The 12323-nt window shown below is 42.9% G+C and overlaps 1 protein-coding gene across 4 annotated transcripts in view; it reads right to left on the bottom strand.

Annotated features, from left to right (window-relative positions):
- TDRD7 (tudor domain containing 7) overlaps positions 1-12323 on the bottom strand; it is a 47019-nt gene that overhangs the window by 28682 nt on the left and 6014 nt on the right. For 3 of the 4 annotated variants that reach the window (XM_060269055.1, XM_060269054.1, XM_035140967.2), the window contains exons 2-4: positions 7201-7413; positions 5649-5790; positions 4911-5118 (exon numbers count right to left, since the gene is read on the bottom strand). In XM_060269055.1, the coding sequence (XP_060125038.1) occupies positions 4911-5118; positions 5649-5790; positions 7201-7407 (557 nt within the window). In that variant the 5' untranslated portion in view covers positions 7408-7413. Of the gene's footprint in view, positions 1-4910; positions 5119-5648; positions 5791-7200; positions 7414-7743; positions 9823-12323 lie in introns of those variants that run through there. The other variant, XM_035140968.2, reaches the window with a different exon arrangement.

A 12323-nucleotide genomic window follows, 5' to 3' on the forward strand; every position in this document is an offset into this window, starting at 1 on the left:
ATATCTTTATTAGGGCCAACTAAAATGTAAAAAGAAAAGCTTTTGATTTCTCCGCAAGTCAAGCCTCCAGCCTTCTCTGGGTGAGTGCTAGATTTCATGTTTTCAAAAAGGGGAGTTCAGTCGTGATTGTCACAGCAGCTCCAAATGCAATCTGAGACCTACATAGCAGACTTAATTAGATTACGATCTACTAGGTGGTATCTCCTTTTACATGCCATTTTAGGATTGCTCACTGCGACTTAAACAGCAAGTCTGCATTTCATTGCTTTGCTTAAACCAGGCATCCCCAAACCTCGGCCCTCCAGATGTTTTGGACTACAATTCCCATCTTCCCCAACCACTGGTCCTGTTAGCTAGGGATCATGGGGGTTGTAGGCCAAAACATCTGGAGGGCCGTCGTTTGGGGATGCCTGGCTTAAACACAGAGGTTTCTAGGGAATCTACTACCGTATTTTGGCTAGGGCTAATAAAAATCCAATTCAATTTTTGCATTTTTCTTAGGGAGCAATAGGGACTCCTTTTCTTTTTGGAAGCCTAGTGCTGCCAAAACTTCATTTGTGGCACCCAGGCTTGAACTTCCTCATACAAGGAGCACAGAAAGTGGGTCCAGCTCACCCAAAACAGTATCATGGGGTAAATTCAAGAATAACTTGGTTAGTATTAAATAACCTAAATATAAATATGGTTGTGCTACATTTTAATCTCTAAGCTGAATGGTTGGCTTCTACAAGATATGTTGAGTTAAAATGTCTTTTCTTTGTATTTTTTTTGTCCAGTGAATCTCACAACATGCCTGTCTTTATATATATAAAAAAGACCTAAAGTGGGCATTTTAAACAAGAATTCCCATGAGTAAAAAAGAATACATATGGAAAACATATGCAGTGTGACAAATAGATGTAAGGCCTGGGTAAAAGAATGAAAGAGGAATGAAAAGAATGAAACAAGAGTATAAATTGATTCTATTGACTTGTAACTTGGCTTAGTGGTCAAATTTGCAACATTGTTTAAGAAATACACAGGCCATATCAACGGGAAACTTGCTGTGAAACAATGATTTGAACTGGCTCCTTTCCTTCTCTGCTATGCTTGCTAGGACATGTATTTTTCCGTGTATAAGACGCCCCCTATTTTTGGGTACTCCAGATTAAGAAAACACGCCTCAGCACTACCCATGTATAAGACGAGTCCCAATTTCAAACCTAATTTTTTGGTTAAAAACCCTAGTCTTATACATGGAAAAATATGGTATATCCCACATGGTCAATACCACTCGTTCGGTGAAGTATGCAACAATAAAGCCTGATCACTGAGGAATTAACTGGGAAATCGAGGTCAAGCAACCACTCCATGTTTCATGTCATAATAGTGCATACCTAACAAAGTCCCACCCATATCTGCTCTACCCCATTATTCCTTCTCACATCTATATTCACAACGACTCTAGACTGACTGACTGAATCTATTTCTAATAAACCTTTCATCTCAATGAAGACGTGTTACCTATTCAGAAGTCTCGGGGCACTAAGCACACTCCGCCAGGCAATTGTGCTACAGTTGGCCTGGTACCGCAGAGGGAAAGGAAAGGAAGGTTGGGGGAATCTGGGAACGGCCGGGGGAACATAGACCCACTGAGTCTGTCCATTTCTTGCCTGCCAGAAGAACATTGCGGCAAGGGGGGGTACCAGCGTGGTCCCATCTATGGGCCGGAGGAGCAGCCGGAGGACACTCCCTGCCTCCCACCTTCCCTCTCCACTAGAAAGAATACTCGGCTCCAACTGTCAATTATTCTTTGAATGCAGAAGCTTAAGTGGGTGGGGTGGGCTGAGGGATGGGGCCAGAATGTCCCAACAGTCACCAACCACTATTCAACCAAAAACACTAGCAGCGAGGGAAGATCAGCATGCCCTCTAATATAGGTCACTATTTTGTTCTGACCTTGAAGAACTGATCTTCCTCCCCTCCGTATTATTACTGTTAAGTCTGATAGCAAAACCTCTCTCTCTCTCTCTCTCTCTCTCTCTCTCTCTCTCTCTCTCTCTCTCTCTCTCTCTCTCTCTCTCAATTGACGAGAGAGGTTTTGGGGTGTAATAACTGCCTGAAAAGTGAGGTGAAATCTATCAAGCAGTTTTCATGAGCTACTTTTCCTGGCCGTGCTATACAAGCACAATGGGAGGATTATGAAGGCAATCAAACCATTCCGAAATTTAGATTGGACTAAATGATGGACCAAGCAAGAACATTATCAGACTCATGATTTGATGACCCATGACAGCAACAAACAATGCATGAAGAGAAGTGATGGGACAGCAGCTGAGCTTGCCAAGTTGGATTTTAGTCAGTCAAAGGAATAATTAGTGATGCTGGGGTGGGGGTGCTGAAGTACAATACTGAATCAGCAGAATTTCAGCATCAAAACCATCCGCTTTCTTGTTAAGGATGCAGCAATGGGGCAGTACTGTTTCAGCTGACAACACAATACAGGCTACTGCCAATATTTTAAATCGGTCTATGCCCAAATTCGTCAATAATTTTTACAGGCCATTTCACTCATGTATGCTGTAGATCTAGACATAAATATCCTGCTCAAAAAAGCAGAAGAGAAATATCACTGGCCTAAGTGTAGAATTTTTCTGCAGTGAATATGAATTCAATAGTTTTAGCAAATACTTTTGGAAAGACATATGAAAAATCTCAGTCTTCCTAGCCATGTATTTGGCCTTAAGAAGTGTAAAAGTTGCACATACATAGTTGGTTTAATGCAAATGCATACATTAAATTCAGTAAACTAGTAGTACGTATTTTAGATGCAAGAACTAGTTGTCCCCCCCCCCCAAAAAAAATTAGTGCTGTAATACAGCAAAGGTGGAAGACTACAATCAGTATTACCTTAACAAGTAAGGCTTTTCCAGACAGGGATATTTGTCAAGAATAGCTTCAAGTCTGTCTTAGGTTTCAAAATGTGAAGCTGAAACCCATCAAAATTTACCTCAACCCCCAGTCTGAGAAAAACTGAAATTTTGGGGAAACCGTTTTAAGTAAATAATGCATATCAAAACTACTGAACAAGCTTAAAATATTGTGTGCAACTTGAAGTTGTTGCAAATGTCTCCATTGTTTGATATTAGTTGAAAGTCTGCACCCTAAGATACTCAATTTGAAAAACAAAAAATAAACTTGTGGAACTTGTGAGCCCCACAAATACTTCACAGTAGCTTCCCACAGTCATGTATTTCACTCCTGGTAGTATGTGTTGTCTTCAGCATGAATTCCATATTCAATGTACTAATTTAGAAATGGCATTTTATCAACAAGCAGACGGTCGAATATGTATAACATCCACAGAATGAACCTAACCTTCTCTAACTGAATGAGCAAACTGACTTAACCTTCCATTTATCTCAAAAGTTACAGTAACATATCGTTGGGGGTGTGCACAAAAGGTGCTGCAGAACAGGAGAGAAAGGTGAGTCAGAGTACAAAGGTCCTATGGGCATTTGTTTAGTAAAGAAAAAGTGTGTGTGTGTGTGTGTGTGCGCGCACACACACACACACACACACAAGATACAAATGATGTCACCTTGCTATCAGGACTAACCACTCCGAGTATAAATTTGTAGAAAATGTGGTATATAAATACCTGACAATACTAACAATATCGTATCTAAGATTTTTTGCAATGATGTAATTAGTCATAACCATTTTAAACAGGCTACTATGCTCAGACACAATTCTGCATGCTTCCTCTCACCCCATGAAAATCTCTCAAGATTTACACAAAATTGTTGAACACACTTTCCCCCTTTCCATTTCCTACCCTTGCAGTTTTCATAAGGCAGTTAAAAGCAAAAGAAATGGGCCAGTTTGACTTTCGTCCTATTTTATGTTGAAAACTTTTAATAAAAAATTGATTTAAAGAAATGGGCCATTTAAATAAAGAGCAGCAACCCCAGGGTTGAAAGGCAAAAAAGTTGACAAAAAGATTGCTTGCCTCTCTCAAATAGTGCTATACGGTAGTATTTTCAGTGTATGTTGACGCTTTGTTTAGGACAGTTACAGGTAGGTAGCTGTGTTGGCCTGACGTAGTCGAAAAAAATAAAAAAATTCCTTCCAGTAGCACCTTAGAGACTATTGTTTGATGTTGTTGGGGCCAGTAATGGTGCTGTCAAACATACCATCTCAGGACTATTTAATTGCTCATCTTCTAACATTGTGTATGCCATCAAATGCCAACAGTGCCCTTCAGCTCTCTACATTGGACAAACAGGCCAAACCCTACGCCAAAGGATAAATGGACATAAATCTGACATCAGGAATCACAAGACAGAGAAACCAGTAGGAGAACACTTCAATCTCCCAGGACATTCTATACAAGATCTCAAAGTAGCTATGTTATTACAAAAGAATTTCAGAAATAGACTGGAAAGAGAAGTTGGTGAACTGCAACTAATTACCAAGCTTAAAACCATGGAGAGACCTGGTCTGAATAAAGACATTGGATTCTTATCGCATTATACATGATAAAGCTATCTTTAGCCATCTCACCCCTTGCTTTTTCCTGTAAGACCCACAGCCGTTAACAGTCGTCAACAGGTTGACCACACCTATCTATCACCCATTCCCACCACCCTTCTGAGTAATATCCCTCCCCACCCTCTCACTATATATAAGGGTCTGGTGACTTCTGTTTCAGTGTATCTGAAGAAGTGTGCATGCACACGAAAAGCTCATACCTATGACAAACTTAGTTGGTCTCTAAGGTGCTACTGGAAGGAATTTTTTTTTGTTTTGGACAGTTTTCTATACAATCAGAAGGCCATTTCCTCCCTGAACATATGAGATTCTAGAGTGGTGTCAAGTATATCAGCTGGTTTATACACAGTAAGTTTTCCAACAAAAGGAACTCGAACCTGTTTGTCACAGTCATGTGTCCTTGATTTAAAACTTCTTTCGGCAGAGGGGTCCCAAATTCTAGAGGCACAGGATATGATGCAGTGCTCATGTTATGTCTAACAACAGCACAGCTTCCTTTGCTTCTCAGCTGTGGGAGTGCAGGTCTCCTGCTTTCATCTGTGAAATGCATGAATCCTGGCTTCCTCAGAGTATCCTTTGGCTTGCCTGCAATGCAATGATGCAAGAAACAAAATGTCAGCTCTCACTTCAACATAAATTCTTAAGTTTACCAAAGAGCTGCAAAAGATAACTAAGCCAGACAACTAAGGGTGACTATATATAAAGCAGCATATTAGTTTAATGTTTGCTCATGCAATATAGTCTTTTTTTTTGGGGGGGAGTAGTACTTCAGACCCCACCACTCAATAACAGGAATTGTTAATAACAGCCAACTTACAGAGTTGTTAGGGTCAATTAAACTTGTTGAGAACAGTTAAAAAGAACACAATTGTCTTTCTGCAATAAAAAATTATGCCCCTACTTTCCTTTCCAATATTACTTTCCCCATGTGCAGTTTCAAGACACACATGAATAGTCAGCCAGACTGCCCTGTAACATGACTGTTCAAGAGTACAGTATAAGTAGTTTATTTCAGTCAGCAGAATCACAACAATAGAGAAGCTCTGCAAGTGATTGGTTTGAAGTTGATTAATTCAGCATAGACCCATGTGGTGTTTTGCAGCTGGCAAACTTACCAACCGAGGCAAATAGAGCTGTTCTTTTCAGCCTCATGCTGCAGTTTACTTGCCGACCCGTTTTCTTTTGGGAAGTTCTCTGGCAGGCAACAAGCTGAGCAATCTGTGCAGTCTCCTGGCAAATGACTGCACGACAAGTCACCTGATCAAGGAAACAGGAAACGAAAAATGGAGAACCAGATTTACCAATGACTTTTAGGGGAGATACTTGCTCACTGAAAGCCACCTCATTCTCTCTGCATGAAGCTTAAAGGTAAAGGGACCCCTGACCGTAAGGTCCAGTCGCGGACGATTCTGGGTCTGCGGTGCTCATCTCGTTCTATAGGCCGAGGAGCCGGCGTTTGTCCACAGACAGCTTCCAGGTCATGGGGCCAGCATGACTAAGCCGCTTCTGGCGAACCAGAGCAGCGTACGGAAACGCTGTTTCCCTTCCTGCTAGAGCGGTACCTATTCATCTACTTGCGCTTTTGGCGTGCTTTCGAACTGCTAGGTTGGCAGGAGCAGGGACTGAGCAACGGGAGCTCACCCCGTCATGGGGATTCGAACCGCCGACCTTCTGATCGGCAAGCCCTAGGCTCAGTGGTTTACACCACAGTGCCACCCGTGTCCCATAAAGATTAGAATGTGCTATAGAAGGTGTGGGGAACCTGTGGCCCTCTAAATGCTATTGCGACTCCAACTCCCATCGCCCCAGCCAGCATGGCCAAGTTGAGAGTGGGAGTTGAGAGTTCATTAGCATTTTGAGGGCCACATGTTCCCACCCCATTGCTACAGCATTAATTTGGGAACGGCGTAAGAGGTACGGGTCAGCTACACACTATAAAGCATATGACTTTGCCATGCCACCTGGAAGCTAAAGTACTGCCAAGATTTGCAATTCATTCTAATGCAGATTTTGATTTTCCCCATTCACTAATCAAAATTTGTGGCAAGACGGTGGCTATTTGGACACCGTTTTCAGTCTTTGGCTCCCAAATATGTAACATGATACCTAGTTTGTTTGAGAAGGGTGTCTCTTTAGGGCCCTTCCCTTCAAATGTTGAACTTGCGTATTTTGCTTGTAGAGGAGGTGCTGTCATGAGTGTGACACACAGATCTTCCATGTGAAAATGCTGCCACAGTGGGGTGCGGAACTTGTGGTCCTCCAAATGCTAATGAACTCTCATTAATTTCAACTTCCATCATCCGGAGGGGGTGTTTTAGTTAGAGAAATTACATTCAACTGTGCACTATAATGAACATAACCAAATTAAATTTGCTCCGGGAGAAGCATTATTTGATTTGCAGCAAAATCAATGTAAAGAAGCAAGGGGCCCTACAGCAACATTAATCTTTCGTCCGGTAGCGCAATGGACAGTGTGAATGGTTGATGAAGGTTGATGGTTCGAGCCCATCCAAGGATGGCTGTGGTCAGGATTCCTGCATTGCAGGGGGTTGGACTAGATGACCCTCGGGGTCTCTTTCATCTCTACGATTCTATGATTCTATGACATTTTGCAGCCAAAATACACATTTACACACACAATTATGAAGTACTGTATGCATTTCTTACCTCACCAGCTTTACTAATTTCAACCCTAACAACTCCAGGGATGCTTTTTATATATCCTTCTAAATTAGAATGTCCCAGCTGCTTAAAGGGAATCCAGTCTCCAGTTAATGATTTATATTCTGCTTGCAAACGGGAAAACGGTACTCCATGTTTATGGGATTGTAGAACAGCTCGGAGCATTTTTGCAACTAAATCCGCTTCCTGCATTTTCACCTGTAGCAGAAAAGCAATGTCATTAGAATTTAAGATGCAAGTCAGCATTTCTCCTTTTTTTTTTTTACCTCTTCCATTAATAAGCAAAAATCCAATACCATTGTGTTCAGCATTTGACATTTAATAACCAACACAAACGAAGAAAGCACAGTGATTCCATGATTCTGAAAGAAGCCACTTGCTATAGCAAAGCCAAAAAGCTGTTTGGTTGCTAACCCAACAAGCATTCCAAATCAGATGAGCAAATGCCTTGCCAGTTATTGGCATCAAAGTGCAACACAACCAGCAGTGGTCACTCACAACTACAGATGCCTCAGTTCAAATCCTCACCTGAACTGCGACATTCCTTGGGCACTGATATTCTGTAAGACTAGGATAACTTACAAAGTTGTTGAGAGGACAAAATGGGATAAACCCATGTATGAGCCGGAGTTACTTGAATGAAAGGAAAGATAAAAAATGTCAGTTCTCTGTAAGAAAAGCCTTGCTTTTTGTATTTACATAAAAGCATCAGCAGCTTCTTAGAATTTCAACCAACAGGCTTGGCAAAAATTAATGCAGTAAAAAATTGCTAAACGTATGCTAACTCAAGAGAAGACAGATTCACAGATCTATTGATATGTTCCATTTTCCAAAGTACAGTTTTGGCACAGGGTATCTCAGTTTAGGTATACAAACCTAGAACAGCTCGACATCCCCCCCCCAAAAGGGATAAGTGACACAGGAAATAGGTGACTTATTGCTTGAGGTGTGACACCTGTATTCTTAACACATCATCATGTTGATTTTATGAACAAACAGAGTGGAACCACCCTTAACCTCCTAAACCAGGGTGTGGAGCCTGGTGGTTGGGATTCCACTAATGAGTCCTGTCAGCAAAAACTTCACTTGTGAAACAGGGCACCCTGCCTCCCAAAATTGGCTTGAGGGGAAGGAGAACTCCCGAAACAGTGCAAAGGGAAGGAAAAGGAGGATTGCTCTGTCTGACAAGCTAAAATACTTGCGCTGACCAAAGGTATCAAAGATATGCTGCTTTAATCTACCTTCCTGCAAATGAGTACGGTATGTTTTGTCAACTTTATCATTGAGGCTATACACTACACCAGTGGTGACGAACCTTTTCAAGACTGAGTGCCCAAACTGCAACCCTAAACCCACTTGTTTATCGCAAAGTGCCAACACGAAAAAAATGGGCTTTTTGGGGGGAGGGAGAGGTTTGACCATAGTTGTTGAGCTATTTTTGGAAAGAGATTGAAACATTTCACTCATTTGATCCAACAGGGTCAAATCAGAGACAGGGACGGCTTCTCTAAATTAGGGATGTTCCTGGAAAGTAAGGACACTTGGAGGGTCTGGAAATGCAATCTGCACACGCTCAGAAGCACTCCTTTTTGGTAACCCCAAATCTTCCTAGTGGTTCCTAACTCTGATGCAAACTGAGGCAGCGAGACCTCCCATACTTAGAAAACACACACACAGAGCGCAAAGCCTGACTTTTGCTCTTGCACGGGGCGGAGCAACGTAGCGAGAGACCCACCCCATCAGCGCAGCACATTTCAGCAAGCCCCACACAGGGCTAGGAACGAACATCAGGAAAGAGCAGGCAAAGAGTAAAACCTGTGGTAATTTAGCCGCCCGAAAAACTCTGCACACCTCGCGAGGCCAGTCAGACGCAAGCAGTTACTGGGTGGGCTCGTACATGGGGATGGATACCGCGTCATTGTGTGCTTGTAAGGTGGCGGCACGGTGTCAAGAGGAGCAGCCAAGCAGCAGGAGGAAGCGGACAGGTGGCAGGCTCTTTGCTCTCTCTCTCCCACCTGCTCGTGCAGCTGCATTGGCGGGCTTGCAGGCTTTACCTGGGTCTTTGCGCCTGCCAGTCACTGTTGGGCCGCGTGGCTGCAAGTAGCAGGAGTCCCAGGGCCACGGAGCACAAGCCCTCCTCACAGTCTGGGACGCTGCATCAGCACCTGGGCAACGGTGGCGTGGCTGGGGATTGGTTCGACTTGAGTTGTTTAACCTGAGTTGTTGAGGAGCACCAGCAAATCAGCTGCTTGGCAGGCTAGCTAGTCACCCCAATGCAGCATGGCTCGCTCTATGGAACGTTTCCCATCCGCGGTGATGGGGGGGGGTCAATTTTGCCTACCAAGAAAAGAAAAAAAGGCACTGCTGGGGCGATGGCGCACATGCCAACAGAGAGGGCTCAGAGTGCCCACTCTGGCATGCGTGCCATAGGTTCGCCACCACTGCAATACACTTTATGAATCCATTCCTTTAATATTAGTATGCTGGGTAGCCTATCATTTAAGTGGCTGTAACTATTCTTGCTGTTGTTACAAGGCTTCCTACTAATTCCAAACCATTCCTTCTTAAAATTCCTTTAAGACAACCAAGTAAAATATGTGAGCATTTTCACCCCTCCCATTCTGAAAATCTGGTGATATCTGCTGTTGGGAGGGAACAGTTAGGAATTGTTACTTTGTTGTTTTTCATTCCTGACTCTGCTCTCTGCTGTGTGCTGTGTGCAGTTTAATATCTTCTGTAGACAAGATGGCTAAGTGAGAGGCTGTAACACTCACAAAGCCAGATCTGTAAATATGCAGTAGTTAATAGAAATAAATGAGGAATGTTTTGAAACCTCTACAAATGCTTCTGCTGTTCACTGCTGATTTGGTGCTCATAAAGCCCAGTTATGAGTCCATGATTCCCGGGTGTATGCTGAAGGTGTTCCAGACGTCCTGCCCAGGCATAGGGGCCTAAGAAGACCTGGACAGATCCTGGCATTTACCCACATATGGTAGCAGGCGGATGGTTGCTGGTAGCAGACTGGTGGTTGCAGATGGCTATTGATGGTTGGATAATTGGATGTTTCTGATCCATTTCCATCTGATGCTGCACATCGGAGTTGAGCTGTGAGCTGAAGCTGTTTTTCAAGCTGCTGTTTGATTTACAGAAAGGTATGTTGCTGGCTGCCAGGAAGACAGCAGAGACGCTTTTCCAGTTTGCCTGTTAATTGTGCTGAGTGGGGAGAGAAGTTGCTGAGAGAGTCAAGAGTATTTGGGGTGCATGAAGGGAAGTGTCTTGCTGTTAACTAAACACAGGCATGGCTTCTGCACATTCTGGCCAGATGTCTCTATCTTTTCCTCTCCTTACACCAGAGACCTATCCTACATGGCAGGTCAAAATGAAAGCACTTTTACAAAGGGAAAAGCTTTACCATATTATAGAAGATGACCCCCCTAATGAGGATGATGATGGATGGCCAGCGTGGCATGAGGCAGACATGAGAGCCAGGGGGACAATTATTCTGAGTGTCCAGGACCAGTTGTTGGTCAACTTGGAGAACCAGCAGACTGCACGGGCTGTTTGGAATAAACTTCGAGATATGCATCTAAGACAAAATGCAGGATCCAGTGTGCTTTTCTTTAAAAAGCTGTGTAGGCTGGAATTGCAGAAAGATGGTGATTTGCCCAGCCATCTAGCCCAATTAAAACGTCTCAGACAGGATCTTGTCCAGCGAGACTTAAATATTTCAGAAGCTGTTTTTGCAATGCTTATCATAAACAGTTTGGATGAATCTTATGATGCTGTAGCTGCTCAATTGTCGTCTTTGCCCAATGACCGTCTAACAGAAGATTATGTGTCTAGCGTGCTCTTGAATGAGTGGGATCGCAGACAGACTGCTAGAGAAAGCAGGGACAAGGCTGTTGGAAATGCCTACAAGCCTTCAACAGGGGAAAGTGAAAGTGTTGCAAAAGCTCTTAAAATGCGCCGCTGTTTTTCTTGCGGAGAGGTCGGCCATTTTAAAAATCAGTGTAAAAACTCTTCAAAGAAGAAGGGCAATTTAAAAGGCAAAGGGGGAGGAGGCCGAAAACCCCAAGGGCCAGCTGCATCAAAGGCTTTGATTTCACGCAGTTCTAATCAACTCACACGTTCTGTTTTTGTTGTCGACTCAGGAGCCACAAGGCACGTGGCCAATGATAAAAATCTCTTTCTTCATCTTGAGAAACAGGGAGGAGCAATTCATCAAGCGGATGGAACGACTATTAAAAGTTTGGCTCAGGGAACGGTTTCTTTGCAGAGCCTTAATGCAACAGTTAAAAATGTTATGTATGCTCCTCATTTGCAGGATAATCTCTTGAGTGTTTCTCAGCTAGACGCTCAAGGATTTAAAGTGGTGTTTGCAAACTCTCGGTGTGAAATTCTTCGAGACAACAAACTCATTCTTTATGCTAAGTGTGTTGATGGTTTATATGTATTGCCTTTTGTTACAGGTACAGCTGCTGGAGCAACTAAAGAAACTGAAAAGGCGTGCTGTAATATATCAGTAGATAAGAATGAGAAATTGCATAACCATTGTATTCATGATTATCATCGTTTGTTTGGTCATTTGCATTTCCAGGCAGTAGGTAAAATGCAAAATATGGTTGAGGGCATGAAAGTTCAAAAGTGTCCTTATCATATGAAATGTGTCTCATGTGCAGAGAACAAAATTAAGCAAGCTCCCAAAGGTACAAAATCTGGGAGGGAGGTTAAGAAACCTTATGAGATTGTGCATGCAGACTTGGTTGGACCTCTAGCGCTCTCTAGAGGAAACTCATGTTATTTTTTGGTTCTGATAGATGCCTATTCTAGATATGTTTGGGTCTATATGTTACAAAAGAAGTCTGAAGCCTTCTCTAAGTTTCAAAAATTTTGTGCATGGCTCAGGAATGTTCACGATGAGCATGTACGTTGTCTTTTCACTGACAGGGGTGGAGAATTTTGTTCAGAACAGTTTGAAAACTTTACTGCAGAACAGGGCATAGAGCACATGACTGCCACGCCCAGATCTCCATGGCAGAATGGTTTATGTGAAAGAGTAAACCAGACCTTGCAACAAGGAATTAAAACTCTGTTGCATGATTCAGGCC

This window comes from Zootoca vivipara, chromosome 16, assembly GCF_963506605.1.
Source record: "Zootoca vivipara chromosome 16, rZooViv1.1, whole genome shotgun sequence".
Classification (NCBI taxonomy): Eukaryota; Metazoa; Chordata; class Lepidosauria; order Squamata; family Lacertidae; genus Zootoca; species Zootoca vivipara.